General features: G+C 30.5%; 1 protein-coding gene across 8 annotated transcripts in view; it reads right to left on the bottom strand.

Annotated features, from left to right (window-relative positions):
* LOC127708654 (glutamine-rich protein 2-like) overlaps positions 1–22,234 on the bottom strand; it is a 52,231-nt gene that overhangs the window by 22,292 nt on the left and 7,705 nt on the right. For 5 of the 8 annotated variants that reach the window (XM_052213722.1, XM_052213718.1, XM_052213720.1 and 2 more), the window contains exons 2-8: positions 21,000–21,083; positions 20,367–20,417; positions 19,777–19,944; positions 12,573–12,587; positions 6,231–6,377; positions 5,425–5,470; positions 3,837–3,913 (exon numbers count right to left, since the gene is read on the bottom strand). In XM_052213722.1, coding sequence (XP_052069682.1) covers positions 3,837–3,913; positions 5,425–5,470; positions 6,231–6,377; positions 12,573–12,587; positions 19,777–19,944; positions 20,367–20,417; positions 21,000–21,083 — 588 coding nt within the window. Of the gene's footprint in view, positions 1–3,373; positions 3,392–3,836; positions 3,914–5,424; positions 5,471–6,230; positions 6,378–12,572; positions 12,588–19,776; positions 19,945–20,366; positions 20,418–20,999; positions 21,084–22,234 lie in introns of all 8 variants that reach the window. The other 3 variants (XM_052213719.1, XM_052213726.1, XM_052213724.1) reach the window with 2 other exon arrangements.

The raw sequence follows: 22,234 nt of genomic DNA on the forward strand, positions 1-22,234 counted from the left end.
TATGATAATGGATAAATGTATGATTAACTTGTTGAACAATGAAATCATGACAAAGCTTATCCCTTTATTGTTTCTTCATTTTACTTCATACTATTAATATAACAATGAGTTCTGGTTATAATGTATGTGATTACTTAACATTCTAATAACAGTGAAAACAGAATATACTGCTAACTGAGGATATGAGACAGAAATGAAAACCAGAACAGAGAAGTAGAGTAACCCTAACTGAGGATATGAGACAGAAATGAAAACCAGAACAGAGAAGAAGAGAAAACCCTAACTGAGGATATGAGACAGAAATGAAAACCAGCTTTCAGAAGTAGAATAATCCTTATCAACAATACTCTTTTTATGATTGCATTCAAGTTTCTTTCAAATTTTTATGACTTCACAAATGCCTTTTTAAAATCCTGTTAAAATCAATAGCATCATTCAAATTTCTTCAAATTGGAGTTACTAAAACTTTTATTTACTGTTTCTTCAGAGAAATATAGAATACATTCATGTTTTGGGAATACAGTAAATAAACAATTCACATAAGTTATTGTTATATCAGTATTGATTTTGATATATTCTAGTTACCCAGTCACTTAATGTCAGACTCTATTGTCAAAAATTTCAATAAAAACAAAATCATTATTAAATGTCCAGAAAATATGAAAAGAAGTCGTTTATGATTCAATACTTTGAAGTTATCACTGACAACATAAATGTATCCATAGATTTACTCTTTATATATATACATCATGATATAATGTCCTACTTCTAATAGTTAATTTCAATTTACCCTTGATTAAATGCATGCAGTAACTTAAAGAGACCAATGTTTGACTTGCAGGGGCTCAAATACTATAGGTAAATGGTCCAGCACCTTGTTGTTTTATTGAGACTATTGCATTTTTCAAAATATGATAATGAATACATACATATAGATTTACACAGAATATTCCAAGGACTTTTTAATGAATTGATGACAATAAATTAATAGATAAAAATGAAGTTGTGGAACATTTTGCCAAAAAAGAAAAAAAAAAAAGAAAGAAAACTAGAGGCTCTAAAGAGCCTGTGTTGCTCACCTTGGTCTATGTGAATATTAAACAAAGGACGCAGATGGATTCATGACAAAATTGTGTTTTGGTGATGGTGATGTGTTTGTACATCTTAATTTACTGAACATTTTTCCTGCTTACAATTATCTCTATCTATAATTAACTTGGCCCAGTAGTTTCAGAGGAGAAGATTTTTGTAAAAGATTACTAAGATTTACGAAAAAATTGTTAAAAATTGACTATAAAGGGCAATAACTCCTAAAGGGGTCAACTGACAATTTCGGTCATGTTGACTTATTTGTAGATCTTATTTTGCCGACATTTATTGCTTTTTACAGTTTATCTCTATCTATAATAATATTCAAGATAATAACCAAAAACAGCAAAATTACCTTAAAATTACCAATTCAGGGGCAGCAACCCAACAACGGGTTGTCCGATTCATCTGAAAATTTCAGGGCAGATAGATCTTGACATGATGAACAATTTTACTACATGTCAGATTTGCTTTAAATGCTTTGGTTTTTGAATTAAAAGCCAAAAACTGAATTTTACCCCCATGTTCTATTTTTAGCCGTGGCGGCCATCTTGGTAGGTTGACCAGGTCACGCCACACATTTTTAAAACTAGATAACCAAATGATGATTGTGGCCAAGTTTGGTTTAATTTGGCCACGTAGTTTCAGAGGAGAAGATTTTTGTAAAAGATTACTAAGATTTACGAAAAATTGTTAAAAATTGACTATAAAGGGCAATAACTCCTAAAGGGGTCAACTGACCATTTCAGTCATGTTGACTTATTTGTTAATCTTACTTTGCTGAACATTATTGCTGTTTACAGTTTATCTCTATCTATAATAATATTCAAGATAATAACCAAAAACAGCAAAATTTCCTTAAAATTACCAATTCAGGGGCAGCAACCCAACAACAGGTTGTTCGATTCATCTGAAAATTATAGGGCAGATAGATCATGACCTGATAAACAATTTTACTTCATGTCAGATTTGCTCGAAATGCTTTGGTTTTTGAGTTATAAGCCAAAAACTGCATTTTACCCCTATGTTTTATTTTTAGCTGTGGCGGCCATCTTGGTTGGTTGGCCGGGTCACGCCACACATTTTTTAAACTAAATACCCCAATGATGATTGTGGCCAAGTTTGGTTTAATTTGGCCCAGTTGTTTCAGAGGAGAAGATTTTTGTAAAAGATTACTAAGATTTACGAAAAATGGTTAAAAATTGACTATAAAGGGCAATTACTCCTAAAGGGGTCAACTGACCATTTCGGTTATATTGACTTATTTGTAAATCTTACTTTGCTGAACATTATTGCTGTTTACAGTTTATCTCTATCTATAATAATATTCAAGATAATAACCAAAAACAGCAAAATTTCCTTAAAATTACCAATTCAGGGGCAGCAACCCAATAACAGGTTGTTCGATTCATCTGAAAATTTCAGGGCAGATAGATCTTGACCTGATGAACAATTTTACCCCACGTCAGATTGCTCTTAATGCTTTGGTTTTTGAGTTATAAGCCAAAAACTGCATTTTACCCCTATGTTCTATTTTTAGCAATGGCGACCATCTTGGTAGGTTGGCGGGGTCATCGGACACATTTTTTAAACTAGATACTTGAATGATGATTGTGTTTAAGTTTGGGTGCATTTGGCCCAGTAGTTTCAGAGGAGAAGATTTTTGTAAAAGTTTACGGACGACGGACGCAAAGTGATGAGAAAAGCTCACTTGACCTTTCAGGTCAGGTGAGCTAAAAAAGATTGGGGTCATGAATTTTTTTAGTAAGATTATTGTACTCAGACTCAGAATTCAACCAATCAAAATACTAGAATTGGTTTTACCAGTACAAATTTATTACTCTGAGTACTGAGTAAAGTTTTATGACCATTAGCCCTGACCTGCTATACTTGATAGTTTTTAATATGTGGTGATCTGTACTACAAATTCACTATAAATATGTTGTTCTAATGATGTGTTGATTTAACATGCTTCATAACAGAAAGATAATAAGCTGTGGAACAACAGGAAGATCAGCCACCAACAAACCTATATACTCAGATTGTTAACTTTTTTATTTAGTCTTGCAATTTTTTACTTTGTTTTTTTTAAAGAATTTTAAATTGAGTGCATACGAAAACCAACTAATTGGTCAATCAAAATCAACCAACAGGAACCAGTCAGAAATATATTTGTGGTTATGAAAGATTTCATAAGAGACAGAAATATGTAGTATCAGTATGTAAAAACAAAAGATCCCCGAAATAGTAGAGATTTTGATATTATTCTTATCTATGTTTATACCTCATTTATGTTGATATCCTGAAATAATCCAACGTTTTATGTTTTGGCTATGAATGTCAAAACATCTAAATATATCTTATTATTTATTATTTTCTTCAAAAGGTATATTTTTAACCCAAAATTGAGTTAAAATCTGGTTTATTTGATACTATCCTCAAGACTCAGTACTCTACTGTGAATCATATATTAAATATATCACCTCTTTATGATTTTCATACAAAGCTTTCTCTGTTGGCTAGATTGTAAAATGTGGATAACTTTAACAGGTGTTAGCTTATTTTAAGTATTTAAGCAAATATAAACTAGCATATTTCTATTATATTTCAATTGCTTCAGTCAAAATGCATAAGCAAATGTTCATGCATATACTATATATATCAGTAAGCACTACTTTCTATTTAGACAACTTCTATGTTTTACTTAAACAAACAGTGACTCTTTCAAAACCAAATCTTCATTTTACCTTTTCTCTTGCTGCTGCTAGAGCATCCACTTCCTGTTTTAATTGCTGAAGTTGTTCCAGAAGGTCTGATGAAACATCTGTAGAAAAAAAAACATCTAATTATTCAGAGATCCTGTGCATTTAACAGTATTATATAAAAAAAAAAAGAATATTGTCGTTCAAGTTAAATAACCTCATATCATTTATATTTTAATAAATGAAGAAAATTTAAGAAATATCAGTACTATATTGGAAGTGATGTGTCCACTAATTGCATAATTCAATGTTTGCAAGAGCAATTTTACTGTTTACAATTTTCACAAGTTAACAGAATATTAAACACCCTTAGTTTGATGACACCAAACCTTCAACCTTGTGATTGGATGGAAAAGTTTACTATCCAAAATTAACACAGATGGATTGTATGGAAAAGTTTACTATCCCTGATAAACACAGATGGGATTGAATGGTAAAGTCATTATCCCTAATTAACACAGATGGCATTGGATGGTGGAGTCACTATCCCTAATCAAGACAGTTGGATTGAATGGTGAAGTAACTATCCCTAATAAACGCAGATGCATGGTGAAGTCACTATCTCTAATTAACAAAGATGGGATTGGATGATGAAGTCACTGTCCCTAATTAACACAGATGTATTGATGGTGGAGTCACTATCCCTAATTAACACAGATGTATTGGATGGTGGAGTCATTATCCCTAATTAACACATGTTTTGGATGTTGGAGTGAACAACCCTTATTAACACAGTTGTCATTTAATGGTGGTCACTATCTCTAAATAACACAGACGTATAAGATGGTGGAGTTACTATCCCTAATTAACACAAATGGGATCGCATGGTGATGTCACTATCCCTTATTAACACATCTGGAATTGGATAGTGGTCACTATCCCTAATTAATACAAATGGGATTGATTGGTGAAGTTACTACCCCAAATTAACACAGATGGGATTTGATATTTCTGTTCATTATCCTTAATTAATAGGAACTGGTAACCATTCTCAATCAACAGGGACCAGATTGGGTGAAATTGGTCACTTTCCCAGATTAGCACTCAGATGAGATAAGATGAAACTGTTCACAACCCCCATCAACAGGGACCAGATTGGGTGAAACTGTCCATTTTCCCTTATTAACAATCAGATGAGATCAGGTGGAATGCTTCACCATCCCCAATCAACATAGATCATAATGGGTTAAACTGTTGACCCTCCCTGATAAAATCTCAGATGAGATAGAGTGGAACTGTTCTGTCCCTAATTAACTCACAGATGACTGGGAGACACTATGAACAAAACGGGATATGAAGTATATGCAAATGAGAGACAGCAACAATACAAACACCAATAGATAAATGTCTATGTGATATGTCAAGCTCCAAATCTCCCAAGACTGTAAAAAAAAATTAAGAAATAAAAAAAGTCTCCCCAAGATCTGTCATATACTAAAGTTACTAAATGACTAAAAAATTTAACATATAAAAAAGACAACCAAAGATAAGGTTCCTGACAGATAAATGATCATTTGTAGGAGATCAGCTATTAAATCTCCCTTATTAACATTATATAATTGTTCAAACTTACTGAGGTTATCCAAGGCACCTTTGTCTAATTTGTTTTTTATTTCCTCCTAAAAATTAAAGCAAATATCAAGCATACATAAACAAGACATTAATGGAATCTTTATTTTAACTTACTGCAGGATTAATATTGTAATCAGGATAAAAGTCAAAAAGTAAAATCAATCCTTCAGCCAAATTTGTCTCTATTTTCAAGACATTAGTCCAGCAACTAATAAGTTGAATACAGTATAATATAATGTTAACATATATAAAACAATTTATAACATTGTGTTGATAATATACATTTACAATACTATCTACCATCATCAAAATAGTTCAGGTACTCTAAAGATACTAGCAAAAAAATACTTTACACAGATGGTACAAAACCTCATTTATTGAATGTCACTGGATATACTGTTTGTCTTAAACTGTTTTTTCTTCTTCTGTCTTGAAGGATGATTGGTGGTGTCTAGTGCAGTTTGTTGTGATGGCTATTAACATCTGTTTTGTAAGTCAATACTTGTTGTTGGGTTGATGACTCACTGACACATACCTCCAAATCTCACTCAGCCAAATACCATGAAAAGTTGATCATGATAATAACCAAGTTAATTTGTTATAGGTCTCTCATTATCAATGTATTAAATGTACCATAGGATGCAGAGCAATAATTTCTAACTGACTTATAAACCTGAAGCTTGTTTGTGTTTGCAATCTGTTTGAATTCAATGTCCCGATTTAATATTTATGTCCAATTCAATGTCCCATGTATTTAAGATTAAAGTTGTCAGTTGACACATGCAAATAAATTACAATTTATTGTACCTCTAAAATCTCCACTCGTTTGGTCAATGAATCATGACTCTCACTTAGTCTGCCTAGTTTTTCCAAAATTTCCAGCAGTGTTTCCGATGGGCCTGTGGATCCTGAGCTCATACGAGTACCTGGACGAGAAGATGCTGGTCTGGATGGCTGAAAAATCATACATCAAAAGATTAGAATTAATTCAGTTTTCGAGAGCTAATGAAGCTTATAGAAGGATCCTGACAGCAATAAACAAAATATTTATGAGGAACTGGATTTTTTTAAGTATGTAAGCTGTCAGTTAAATCAATGAGAATTGAATGATAAATGAAAAGTACATATATTTTGCATTATTTCAACAAGGAGAAATTTCGTCTTCTTATCTGAACAAGCCTGCTTAGTCAAGAAGGGTGACATTTCAGCCATACTGACTCCTTAATTCATATGCTTGTGTCAATTCAAAAAGTGTTCAAAATCTGAACTTATTTATTCTCTAAAAGATTGCTGAAAAGTCTTATTTTGCAAACATCTTGTTTCATTCACTGGAATTGAGAGATTGTTTAATTCCAGGGTAAAAGTTTTAACATAGCCATAAAAAGGACTCTTCACATTTTAATTTTTTCTCTCTGAACTAACTGTATAAAACTCTTTATTGCAAACAATTATATTCAGGAATGTGTTTTTTTTTTTAAATTATCATATTTTTGATTTCATAAGTAGCTTGAAGTGTTTATAACAACTGCAATAAAAATTTTGCAGGTGGGTAATACATTCACGTCAATCATAAAAGGAGATATTCACATGCACATATTCAATTACACAGGAGATAATGTTTCAATCATAAATTTAATCTTTTATCTAACAATCATACAACAGACTAACTTTCAATTATTCACACCATATAGAATCAATTCACGTCAATTGAAAACCTACAGTGTACTATGTTGGCAGATTTTACAATTAAGTGATCTTAAAATATAATTGTGTTTTATAATTTTAAGGGCCAATTATGAATAGCTTACAAGTAAATGGGCTTTCTATTCTTGTAAAGAAAATCACACTTGTTAAAATAAAATGAAACTTCACGGATTCCAAAAATTATGTTATTATTTAACAATATAAAAGTTTATCTTTTAATTTAAGAACGTTGGTAAAGAAAAGTTAAAAGCTTTTACACATTGCCTTATATCTAAAGATTAAAATATCAAAATTCAGATCTGCATGGAATGATGTTGAATACCGGCTAATTGTTTCTACTATTTATAAAGTTATCGTTGATTGGCAAAATGAATAAGGTAGCACTCCACAGTTAGGTGTGTAGTTTCGCATTTTGGCCCCTGTGGATTTTTCAAATATGAGAGCTAGTGTGCAATAAAATTCATTTTTGGATAGCTGAAGATTAATATAGCGAAAATGAGGCGAAAGACACCCAATTTTGATTTGATTATTTGGTAGATTAATGTCAACAGTTTCAGAAAAGGTATCTCTCATGGGCATTGAAATTCTAGTTTAAACCAAATTTTGGGGGAATATGTGACATTTTCATGCCCCTTTTTGCAATATTTTATGATAAATAAATGCAGAATGTTGCCATGGATACACAAATAGGAATTATTTTCACTATTTTAACTTTTGAAAATCAAATCTATAGAAGATACTGCTTACATACATATGCACATGTATGACACAAACAGTTGGCTTAATGTATTAGAGAGCCAGGAATAGAAGATGATTTAACATTGTGTGGTTCAATTTTAATTTTATTTTCTAACTGTGGAGTGCTACCTAATCTTTGTGTCTATATTATTGCAATAATCCAAAATCCCTGTTTAAATCATAGTGGACATCTGTTGTATTGTGCAATGCATTACTGGTCTTTTTAAGGGGGAGGAATACTACTACATATTGAAAACAAACCTTACTGAATAATATGTTGAAAGGCTTTGAGATATGTTAAAATCTGCCCAAATACATTAAATCAGAATGTGCAATATACTGATGATGTTGCCTTGCTAATATTACCAATTTTACAACTTTTCAGTCCAATGACTTATACAGAAAAGGCTTTATTATATAACTTGGCAAAATATAGAAGACATTTAGATTAGATATTATTTGAAACCCATACTTTGATGTTTCTATTCGTAACTTATGGTATATAACTTCTTAATGCATCTCTGTTTAGGTAATTACTTTAGGAAGTTTAAATATTCAGATCTAAGTAAATATAATGAAGCTGATTGCTTATTCCATATCCCTGAGATAAAGGAAACAGGATACTAAGTTTATGGGGAATTAAAATTAACTTGGCAAGACCTGCAGTATATAAAGTTTGTACCAGGTTGATATTGTTATATCAAGTTCATTTGCCCTAAAAAGGTGTTATTTATTTGACGCCTAGCATTAACCAGAGATTTAATTAGAACTGTAAATTTTTTATGTTATGATGTAATCGATTCTGTGAATTTATATTCCGCTATTATTCATTATAACACTATTGTATGACTATTTTATAGTTATGCTTGGATTGATTCCTGTGTTAATTACACCAGATTTATTGAAATTACAAACTTCTTGGATGATCTATTGATAGTAACCAAAAACATTTTCTGAACTTTTTACAATAGTCAGAATTTTTTTTACCAATTTTCGTCCATTTAAATACAATAATAAAACAATGTACATTGGTAGAAGGAGTAACAAAATAATTGAGCTCTAAATAAATGAGTATGAGAAACAGTTACTCATTTCCCCACAACCTGATTCTCTTAGACAAATTTTCTAATTTTCTCTTATCAAACTGTGTTATCAATTTCCTGTATTCATGATAACCAGGATTAATTTTCAACAATACACTGAACACCTTTGAACCATCAGTTTCATTTTCACCTGGAACTTAACTCCTAACACTAGTATATTACCTTAAGGGTAAATTAAGCAGGTTACAGTGTCCTAACACTGGTCTGCTTTGGGTAAGAACAAAGTGATTGAGTAAATTGACATGACTTCCAATGTCAATCTATCAATCAATCCAGGTCCAATTGAGCACTGTAGGTTGAAACTAGGGTTAAACCCAAGCATTGGTTTTGATTAAGGGCATAAAAATGTATTATAATTTGTCTAACCTCACTTATTATCACAGGTTTGAACTGGGCTATAAGTATACCCAGAGTTGTAAAAATATTGCTAAAGGTCAAATTCTAGTAGAATCCTAGTAGTCTGAATTGAAAATGGAAAAAAAAAGAATACAAAAATAAGGAGATGTGGTATGATTGCCGATGAGACAACTATCCACCAAAGCTCAAATGAAGTGGATGTAACCAATTATAGGCAATAGTACAGCCTTCAACAATGAGAAAAACTCATACTGTATAGTTGGCCATAAAAGGCCTAGACATGAAGAATATGAAACAATTCAAATAAGAAAACTAACGGCATATTCATAACAAAACAATTTACGAAAAAACAAATATGACAAACATGAACCAACGACAACCACTAAACTACAGGCTCCTGACTTGGGACAGGCACATATAGAATGTGACGGGATTAAACTAGTTTGAAGGTGCCAACCCTCCCCTAACCTGGGACAGTAGTGTAATGGCACAAACCAAGAACAAACTATGCAAAACAAAAAACGAAAAACAAATATGAGAAACAGCAAATATACACTGCTTTAAATTATAATAACTTATTAACTGTTAACCAAATGTTTTTATCAAATCTAAGAGAAAATAAATGTAAAAGATATTGTTTTTAAAAGAGCATGTGGAAAAGTTTAACAAGTACAAACAAGGATTCCATACATTATTTCAAACTTTCCCATTGACATTATTAAGTACAAAAAAAATGTCCACTTAAAGTAACAATATAATTAGCTGGTTTTATTATATAAGCTTATTCAAATGTGTACACTAAGTGCAATATTTCCATGTTTTTGACATCAGTGTGAAATTCTTATTCTTTTACAAAAGTTTATTATGGAATTAAATTCCAATTTCATGGTTTTATTGTACTTTTATCTAAAAACTAACACAGACAGAAGATAATTGAAAGTTCTTAAATTTGTCACCACATTGTGTTTTAACAATTTCTTTTTCATGATTACAATGTGTAAGGTAATGTAACAATTTCATTTGGAAATAATAAAACTGTAATATTTATTTGAATTGTCCAATAATAAACTATATATCTACACTTTCACACCTTAAATTCATATAATATTGTGAAGCTTATCAAATTTAGTTTTGTACATGGAAAAACATTGACTAAAGTTACGTAATTTTGAGTAATTTTGAAATGTTGAATATAAATTTGATGTTTTGATGTTGACTCTTTCCATATAAAATCAATAATATCTTGTCATGTCATATTGTGTGGAAACTTGATAATTCAACATTCCCACAGAAAAAAATTCTGAAACTTCTGACCAATTAAAGCTTAGAAAAATAAACTGTTACCATCTAAAAAATGGTTGTTGACTGAGTTGAAGACCAAAAAAAAAACAAAAAAAAAACAACTTTGCAGCAAGACCCAATGAAAATTAATTTGATAAACCATCAAACATTGTGTGAATGTAAAGCTTGTTATACTGATCTAATAAAAAGTAACATGACCATGTTGTCAAATTTGCCTTAGAAAATGATATTCCTATACATTCCATTGAGTAGGATGGAATTGGTTTCAGCTCTGTCTAATATGTATGTGCTTACATGAAAATTTCAATTTTGAAAAAAGAAAAGATTGGAGAAAACAGCCACAAACAAAATTTGAATAAATAAAAATTAACTGATAATTATCATAAAAGTTAACTGGAATTTTAAATTGTTTTTTCACACCTCCGTCACAATTTTATTTTATCTATTTTCTATTCATATCTTAAATAAAATTTAGAAATTTATTGATTAACTTTAAACAGATAAGTTGTGGACAATGTTAAGTTTTAGGTCCTGTTCTTTAAAAATCCAAAAATAAGTTTAAATTTTGTTTCATAAATGGAGTTTAAAAAAAAAAATATAGAACAAAAAAAAACCAAAATTGATAATCTCAAGACTTTGGTCCATATTTTAAACATTATGTAATCCCTCAACAAGGTGATTGAAGTCTGTACAAAACAAGTTCGATATGGAAAAAAAATTTCATCAATTCAATTGGGATTCTATGATTTTTTTAACGATTAGGAAAATAACTTGTTAGTTCTATGAACATATCCTGTATATATGGGACATACTTGTAAGTTGGAATGTAGTCCCTATCAGAGAAAATTGATTAAACAAACTATCTAAAGATTGTGCATCATTTTATAGTCAAAACAAATAGGTAAAATATACAAAGTATAAAGGCCCATATTTCTGGAATAGCAAAAGAGAAAATCAAAAGGGAGCCCATGCTCTTTCAGTTATTTTAAGACTATATAAAGATTCCAGGAAATTTATCATAGCAAACTCCTTTTATGAAAGACACTTGGAAAAGTCACTTTTTGTTAATACATGTAACAAGTTCCTTAACTGTTAAAATGGTCATTTGGTTCGGTAAAAATTTCTATCCAAACAAACTTAGATGATCGAAGATATTGGAATGTTCAATGTTTTTATACATAAATATCATTTCAAATTAAGTACATAGGACAGATCACAAAAGATACATTTCATACAAACATATTTTTTACATAACAGCCATGAAATACTACATAAACTCTTCACAAAACAAATAATCTTTCTGGTTTGGTTAGTGAGCTATAACAAAATTAAAAACATAGACAAACACACCACTGGGATGTTTTCAGCTCACATCAAAATCAGTCCTCACTACAGAACAAACTTTGTAAAACCTCATGTAAAATTCAGCCTTAACACATTCTATATTTTATGTAACATATCCAATCTTTAAGTTTGGAGAGTTGATAGATTCAAGCAAGTGTATCTATTCAAAATTAGATTTTTTCTGACGTAACTATGCATTATACCTGTATGCTGTGCTAGTTATTTATGGATTAGCTTGTGTGAATGCATTATGTTTTGTGAATCCCTCAGAACATGCCATACATTTGTCACATACCACTGTATATAATTACCATCACCATACATTTTGTACTTCCAGGTACTGTTGAACTTAAGCATAATATAGTTTGAAATAAAAATTGACTTTCTGTGACATTATCTTGCCAAAAAAGATATGATATTTCCGCTTGTACTTCTATAAGATAGGTTACAATTAATGATGCAGAAATATTGATTACATATATCCTTTAATGACAAGCTCATCTGATAGATCATAAACAAATATTCATCTTGATAGCAACAGAAAGCCATGGAAACAAAGTCACTCATGCAAATATGGTGTCTGACCATGCGTTGTACAAACCTTAAATTGTCGTTTCTGTGGAAAAAAGTCATGTTGAAATAACATCAATTAGAATCGCTAACTAGACATTTAAAATAATTTCAACCAATTTTAAAATATAATATTCTAATATCCCTGACAAATAGTCATAAATATAACATATGAAACATTTATTTAGTACAAACTTTTTAATTTTGATATATTTACAATAGAAAATGATTTAAACTTTTGGTCTACTTTTAATATACAAATGTCATAGATCTAACATAATGAAATATAATTTTTGTATTTAACTTGTACTCTTATCTAAGTAATTATAACTTTCATACTTTAAGATAAAAATGACGTCCAAGAAAAGTTGAATGACAATGACGTCAGTTTTGTGGGTGAAACTTTCTGTCAAAAACAAATATTAAAATATTTAACAGACAGAAAGCGTTTAAACTATGAAATATACATTTTGTATGAACAATTAAAACATGTTTGGGTTTGGTCAAATATGTGAAGGATGAATTGATTATTTCTTCAATTTAAACATCACTGCAAAAGTACACTTCACCTGTAAAAGGTAAAAAAATGGAAATATTTTCTGTTTGTCCAAGACTTGGAGTGTAAAAACAAACTTCAAGCTTAATTTTTGTTGAAGTATTTAACAAGTTAAAAGAACCTTATTTAGGGTCAGATGTTTAATTTTCAATTCAAAGGGTGTTTTACTTTCATTTTCTTTCACTTTCAGAATTACCTACTGTTTGTCAAATACTAATATAAATTAATAATAGAACCTTACTTTACTTGGTTACCTGGTCTATGTCTGTAAGACATGCATGATCCAACTATAAAATCTATGAGGTAGCTTAAATATTAGTGTACAGTGTTGTCTAATATATATTACTGAGGAAAAAAAAACACAACATATTTTTAGCCTGATATCCTTTTTATGTTTCATTAAATGTCAAACTTTTTAATATCCAGGTAAATCTAAATTGAAATGTTGATCAAAGCATAATCTTAACGGTATTGAATTCCCAAAAAAAATAAAGCATTTTTTCTTGGATCCCAAAAAATTAATTATTAATTCCAAAGTCTTGATAAGGGTAAATCCTGAATTTCTGGGAAAAATAAAGGCTCAATCTCGATTTCCTGCTAAAATAAAAACCTTATCCTGACGTCCAGAAAAAAGGTCCTTCCGCCCCTCTGTGTTTTGTTTATTTTGTCAAAAATCATATTAGTTGATTTATATGCCAATAAAATTTTGAATTGAATTGATATAGTACTATTAATTTTTAAAAATAGACCTAAATGCAAATTGTTATATAAACTGTTATCACAGAGATATGTCTCGCTTTTTTATAATTTTGATTATGCAAATTTTGAAATTAAAATGGCAATACTTAACAAGTTAGGCTAATATTCAAAGTCAATGAACCATGACTGAGGTACATGGCTAAACCATCTCCATGTAAATGAGATGTGCCAATGCTAATACAACTGCATACCAAATATCATTGACTTATTCTAAGTTGTTCCCTTTAAAAAACTTAACACAAACATTAACTTGTAAACTATGTAAAAGTTTCAAAGTCAATGAACCATGAAGAGGGGGTGGAGCTATATAATCTCCATGGAAAAGATACTTACAAATGCAAATAAATTTGCATACCAAATATCATTGACTTAACATTAGCAGTTCATCTTAAACTGATCTTATCACAAACTAATACATGTAAACTAAGCAAAAGCTTCAAAGTCAATAGGCCATGACTGAGGGGATGGGGCCAAATATTCTCCATTGAAATGAGATGTGGTAATGCTTATACAATTGAATACCAATTAACATTGGCCTACCACTAATGGTTCCCCTTGATCTGACCTAATCACAAACTAATACATGTTAACTAAGCAAAATTTTCAAAGTCAATAGACCATGACTAAGGGGGCTGAGCTAAATAATCTCCATGGAAATGAGATATGCAATGCTTATACAACTGCATACCAAATATCATTGACCTACCACTAATGGTTCCTCATAAACTGAACTACATGTAATCACAAACTAATACATGTAAAATAAGCAAAAGTTTCAAAGTCAATAGACCATGACTGAGGGGGCAGGGCCAAATAATCTTCATGGAAATGAGATGTGCCAATGCTAATACAACTGTATACCAAATATCATTGACCTACCACTAATAGTTCTCCATAAACTGACCTAATCACAAACTAATACATGTAAAATAAGCAAAAGTTTCAAAGTCAATAGACCATGACTGAGGGGGCAGGGCCAAATAATCTCCATGGAAATGAGATGTGCCAATGCTAATACAACTGTATGCCAAATATGATTGACCTACAACTTGTGGTTCACCACAAACTAGACCTTATCACAAACTAATACATTGTTGACGCTGCCGATGCCGGAAAAAGCATACCTATGTCTCGCTTTTTGACTCCGTCAAGCGAGACAACAAATTGACAGCCAAATGCAAGGATAATTCTATATGACTGACATGATAAGTTCGGAAAACAACTGAGATTGGATTATGAATTAAAACCAGTCTTCTTTAAAATGTAGACACAAAAGGGACTCAATGAAGTCAGCAAAGTTACCTTGTGTGAATAAATTTAATTACATGTATATCATATAGATATAATATTTGATTTAGTAATACTTCTTTATTCTTTAACAAAGCGAATAACAGCTCTTTTCATTTTGGGAAATGCCGTCAAAACCAAGACACTGATGAAAACATTCTTATTGTAACAATTGAAAGTTTCATTTTAAAAGTTTAACACAATGAATATATCTCAACAGAGAAAAATGTGTCATATTCTCAAAAAATAATAACCATACAAGGATCTCAATATATAAATTATATTCTGACAATCATATCTGTACCAAAAGAACTTTGTTGGCAACAGAAAGATTTCCAACACAAATCATAAGTGTATAGATTGTTAACCTTGTCAAATGTTTAATCTGTGAAAAAAACTTTTTATATATATATAATATAATTAAAAATTTAAACAGCCGTCTGAACAAGGGGGATTTTATTACAATACAAAGGCTTTTAAAATTTTCCCTAAGTCACATAATATAATGCATGTTTAGTCCATTTAATTGATAAGTTTAGCCACTTCTTAAATGTGAGGTAACAAGAGGAAATTTTATCAACTATTAAACTTAAACATGCAATTTTAAATTCACAAATATAAAGCATCATCTCAGTAAAACTTGTCCTGCATACAAAATTATATGTTGCACCTTAATTATAATTATTTGCACCAAATCATGTAAAAAGAAACTTCTTTAAATCCCCAAGGTGACAGCACACAGATTTAACATAATGTGTTTATATAGACATTAATCCAATTTGAGGCCTGACTTATATATTAGGCTATTAAGTTTGGGGAGTATCCATATAATTGCCATCAGGTTCACATCAATATAATATAAACTTTATTGATAGTGTTTATTTTACCTGAATCTAATACTGAAAGCCTATTTTCATTTTCTGAACTTTGTGACTTTAACATATTTTCTTTTTAATAACGGCACGTCTATAAATCAAATATTTCATCTCATCAAAGTGATTTTAAATTTTACTTACGGCAAGACTATCACCTTATATAACAAATTTTAAAGTTTTCAATGTTCAATTATCTCAAAGAAAAGGTTTAAAACAAGCTCTCTTTTGATACTATAAAACCAAAATTAAAATTTATAACATAGAAAATGTCATCTGTTTAAAAACATAACCTTGATGTGGTATATTGTTCAAGTGTTTTAACAATTGCTATCTTGTTTGCTTTGTATATTACACTCCTATTCAAACAGTTATGGCCAACATATTCATTTTTCATTTCAATAATTATCTTTTCAAATTACAAATTTTATACTATTTTTGATGAGATTACAAAGGTCCTCATAATTTAACATAATTCGGTCTGAGAAAGCAGCAGTTTAATCTGGATCAAAAGGTTCTTGAATACACTTAGGGCTATTCTTTTAATAAATAAAATGTGAAGGTATTCTAACCATATTAGTCATTCATGTCATCTAACAACTGAGCCATACTTTTCTGGACTTTTGCCAAGGTCTGTCTGACTTATAAGTACAAATGGAAGTTTTTAACGACCTTGACTGGCTATACAGCCCTTGCACGGTCGGGACTTATAAGTAACTGCATTATTGTAGCCAGGTTAAATATCAAATTAACTAACATTACTATCATTTCTTGATCTAAGTAGAAAATATGTCTGCATGCAAGATGCTCAACAATAAAAATCGTTGAAAGACCAACCACTTGTCAACAAATGAAACATAACTAGAGTCACTCATCTGTAAAATGTAGGTCAGGAAGATTCAAATGTTGATGAACTATGTTCGCTATTTAAATAATACTGCAGTGACAAAACCCTTCAAATGGCACTATGGGTAATTAAAACGGAGGCCTAAATAAGAAAACATATCATATAGGTCATGTACTTTAAAAGAAGTTTGTAAACGGAAAATATCACTTATAAACCTTGATGAATTTGTGAGATATCGAATAAATAAAACTAAGGCTTGCCAAAAAATGTGATGTATGCATGCAATCAATAGTATTCACATTTATATTTATTCATAGTTTGGTACAAAAAAATCAGTAATTGCCATTTTAACAAGTAGGTGAGCTGGTCCGAGTACAGTTATTTCGTAGTGCATTTCTTTTAGACAATAAATGAAAATAAAAAAAATCCCACCTGCGCTTTCTCAATAATATTTTTACAGTGTGTTGTACTACTTTTGGGACAAATCATATCAAAATTATAGAAAACTTCATCGGCTCTAACTCAAAATATGGACAATTCTATGTTAAGGGGGTCTTGAAATCTTTTGACAGCTTCCGAAGTGCTAATTTTTAACCTTTTTCAGCTGGACCAAATCACTACTTAACTTTACAATTCATGACCCAAATTTTTTTACAGTGTAATTTCATCCCCCTACTTGCTATTTGAGGCATAAAACATGAAGGAATACATTTGGAAGGGGTACTAAAAAAATTGGCAAGCAACACACTGTCCACACTAGGGACTTTATTCGTGGACAACGAAAATCAAAGGACGATAACTGTGTACTCGGACCAGCTGCTAGCAAATTTGAACTTTATAATATGTTTTACTCAATATTCTTTTGAATAGGACCAATTTATTGAAGTCATTTTGGCTTCCATCCTTGAAACCATATGATCTTTAGCATTAACACAGGGATGAAACAAAAATCTACAGTACATATGGCTGTCTGTTTTCTTTATAATTATAAAGTTTTACAAAACGAAAAACCAGAAACCTTTTTTACCGTTTATGAAGCAATGGTTAACCAGTTATTTGACAAAAAGCTACATAAAAACAAATCACAAAATATGTTAACTTCTAGCTTCTCCCCTCTATGCATATATGTGCATCCATTAACCAATTATATGTTATACTAACCATTCTTAATTGCTTAAAAATAAAGATTAAAATAACATCATTGCAGCGTTCGAAAACATTACAGATTCCCCACTCCCTATTGAAGTAACACAAGGTTACACAAAGAGTTAAAATTTACAGAACTGTGTTCCATATGTACCCTTAAAACTAATCACAAATCATCATGAAATGGAGATCTACAATATAATGTGCATTGTTTGATTTTTCTAATCTTTATATGATCTATGATATACTGACTAAAACAACAGCAATGAATTTACACTTGATCAAATGTCAAAATCATAAAACTATTTATATTGTCTCTCCTATATTTACAAATAATAATACCTCCTTATCAAAAAGTAAACAAGATTTATATCCAATATCTCATGATGAAAGCTGTTCTGTGTATTGTCTTACAAACAAAAATAAACAGACAATCAAATTTCTCTGTTTACAGACGTCAAGAGAAATATTTTAATAAACATTCAAAAATCCCTTTCTGGCTTATGAATGGATCAGATGTAATGATATATTTTAACAGTGTATATGTATGTAAGATTAATCGATTGAATTGATAGTGTTTTCCTGATGATTTTACGGCTGGCTCGTTGTGTTTGACTGTCAGCACATAATATTAAAAAAATAATTGTGAGCTGTAATGATTGTTTGTCCTCAAGTTCAACCAAATTACAAAAAATGGTAGTTTTTTTATGATTGTCTTCAACCAACATTTATATGTTAGTGATTTTTTTTGTATTTTTCCTCTGTGCTTACTTTTTTATTTGATTTAGGTGTCTTTGTGGTAATAGGTACTAACTTTTCATTAAACCTTTTTATTGTATCATTTTAACTAATTTTTAAATATATCTTCACCTTAAAAAGTCAATGGGGTTTCAATATTTTTTATCAAAATAACTTCATCAATAAAATAAGTGACAAACAAACAAAAAGACACACCATGCAAAATTTGCTTCAGTCCAATAAATCATAATTGGAAGTGTCTATCCATGCATGTTTCCATACCGGAAAAGATAGGTGAAAACAAAACAGGACACCAGAGTGTATACCTTGGCAACCTCACTGTATGGTTTTGTTTGATTGCTGTAGTGGACGACCTTGGGAAGGTCATTATGGTGTAACCCCTTCATTTGACTACTTGATGAAGACTTCATTTGACTAGACTGATCAGTGGTGTCTAAACTTTTTGACTGACTCTTGTTTTGTGAAGCAGGTTGATTATTGCATTGTTCATCTTTCATCTTATTATTATTAGGTGAAAACCAATTACCACTGTGTGAACCATGTGACTGATTACTATAATGTGAATCCTTGGACTGATTACAGTGTGAATCTTCACACTGATTACTATGGTGTGAATCCATAGTCTGAATACTGTGATCATTGGTGTGCAAATCATGATAGTCTGAATCCTTCATCTGATTCTGTTGATATACTGATTTGTTTTTATTACTAGACTCAATACCTGCAGACCTCATCTAAAATCAGTAGTTTCAAAGTTGGAATGAACTGAGAAATAAAGCACAGAATATGAGAAATGACTTACATTAAACCTATTAGATATACAATTAAATTTCAATCGTATTACATGTGACCAGAAGATCTTTGCTCTTTTCATCATATTAACAAATAAAAAAAAAAATTTTGGAGAGGGGAGGATGGGGGTAACACTAATTGGAAATCCAAACAAGGAAGCTACCTGTGGAGTCTCTGCCCAGAGTATACTATAGATATGATCGGGGGAAATACTTACAGCTTCTGTTTGACTAGACATTTCTATAACAACTCGTTCTGTTGGTTGCTGCATGTTTTCCCAGTCTTTTTTAATACCACTAAGAGCATCCTCTAGTCCTGCCCATGTTACAAACTGGGCAAAGTCATCAGGCGAAGGCAACAAGTTAAATCTGTCATTCACATCATTCTAAAAAAATCAATTAAAAATTTTTGTGAACTTTGGCAACTAGAAACTTCCTTGACAAGATCAAGGAAAAATATATGCAATCAACAAGTTTGCACTCTTTCAAACATTGATATATTTTATTCATATTCAGGACATACATGTAAATAAAAAAAAAACCAGAAACTGTACCTTCCTTTTTTTTAATACTGTAATTGGTTTTCATTATTTTTCTTTCATTCAAAACATCTATTCATGGATATAAAATTGTGTGGATGTTGTGGTTTATCAATCTTAAAGTTGAAAACCTAGCTGAAAATTTTATTTTAAAAATATGTTTGCTATCATTGCATCAATGGCAATCCACACTACATACCTGGTGTCACAAAGTACACAATCCACAATTAATTTAAAATATATCTTAAAATTAATGTACAATTTCTTACCATTTTGGATTCTAAATCTTTTAATCTCTTCATCAAATCATCAAGGTTCAACTGAAATGGAGAAAACATATATATGAGAAAGGAAAGGAAACCATAACTTTGGAAAACCAACTTTATACATTCTTGCTAATGGACCCTGATAAAGAATAGCATTACTCCTAGTATTGTAATCATTCAGAATTTCTGTGTACCAGATACCAGTATATTTCTAATGATACTCATTTCTTGCACACTAAAACTTTTCTAAATTCCTGAGTAACATTTTCAGCATGGTCCTACTCACTCTTAGTACATGTATTATATTCAATGTGAATACCAGAGTAACAGATTTCAGAGCTTTCGACTTTCTTTTGTAAATTGTACTATTTTCAGTTGAAATACCTGAGTAACACAGATTCCAGTCAGGTTCTACTACTCCTTAACCTTAGAATACCTACGTCACATCAGCATGGTTCCAATTTTACTCAGCCTGTGTACTTTATCCATAAGACTTTTGTCAGCATCTATTAGGTTCTAATATTCCTCACCCCTGAACTTTATCCATAAGACTTTTGTTAGTATCTTTCTAATTCAAATCTAACTCATCCCCTTTGTACATTTAGATAACATCTTTCTAGTTCTAATTTTACTCACCCCTTTTACTTTATCCATAAGACTTTTGTTAGCATCTTTCAATGACTGCATTTCTTTCATCATATCTTCAATCATTGACATACACTGTGAATAAATAAAAAAAAATTTCAACATATTCCCTGCTGCAATTTGGCTAAATACCTTATATTAGGTTATTTTACAGGTTTTGGCCTTAGATGGGACAGTTTAATTTACGCTGTGTTCATTATTTGCGTATCATGGCCTTGTTCAATGCTTTTAAATGGACAGTGAAGTGTTCACATAAGGAAACCTCATGCAAAATAAGTGAAAACTTCCCATTATACACATACATGTACATTTTGTAGCTTTCAACTGAATATTAACATTTATATTGTTCATTTAGGTAGAATGCTTAGAACACATTATAATGATAATAGGAATCACTAAACATATTACATAGTACATCAGAACCCAACAACGCTCAATTCTTCTGATAAATAAATGTACCAACAAAGACAAACAAGAAGAAATGAGGTACAGATCTATAGCCTGACTTGGTACAGACACACAATTTGGTGGGGTCAAACATTTATGTACACAAATCTATGCATTAGACTTGTCATATAAGAGAGCTATCCATTGTTTTGCATAGTATATTTTCTCTTTTATAACTATGATTTTCAGTATGAAATGGACACATTTTTTATGACAAACTTAGGAAAAACTAAAATATGATCATGCAGACCACAGACTTAATAAATCTATTTCTCATACATGTATACTCTTGCTTAAGATGACAAGGTCATAAAATTGAATCATTTCTGCTGGTGATTTTAGAAGAATAGTTCTGGAGCTGATGCTTATAATCAATAGAATTGACAAAAGATAAGTAATCACTTTCTATCACTGTGATCAATACTACAAAGAGTACTGTTTTATTGAATACCCTATTTCAAACAAAAAATATGTTGCTCTTCAGACTGTTATTATTGTATTTATCTTCTATTTTACATTCGACACTGTCATATTTTATACTTTTACCAAATTAAAAATTTTAAAGGATCATTTGAGCTTTTACCAAAATGACAATTCTATATAAATTTACAATCATAAATAGTTAAATACATAAAAAATTAAAAAAAATAATTGCATAATACCATAAATGTATCCAGAATTTTCAATTGATCTACACATTAGGGAAGAATGTTAAAACTTGAAAGATGTTAAGGTGGTTAAAATTTGTAACGGATAATTAAATTTATTTGTGCTTCTTT

Source organism: Mytilus californianus, unplaced genomic scaffold (genome assembly GCF_021869535.1).
Source record: "Mytilus californianus isolate M0D057914Y unplaced genomic scaffold, xbMytCali1.0.p SCAF_7, whole genome shotgun sequence".
NCBI lineage: Eukaryota > Metazoa > Mollusca > Bivalvia > Mytilida > Mytilidae > Mytilus > Mytilus californianus.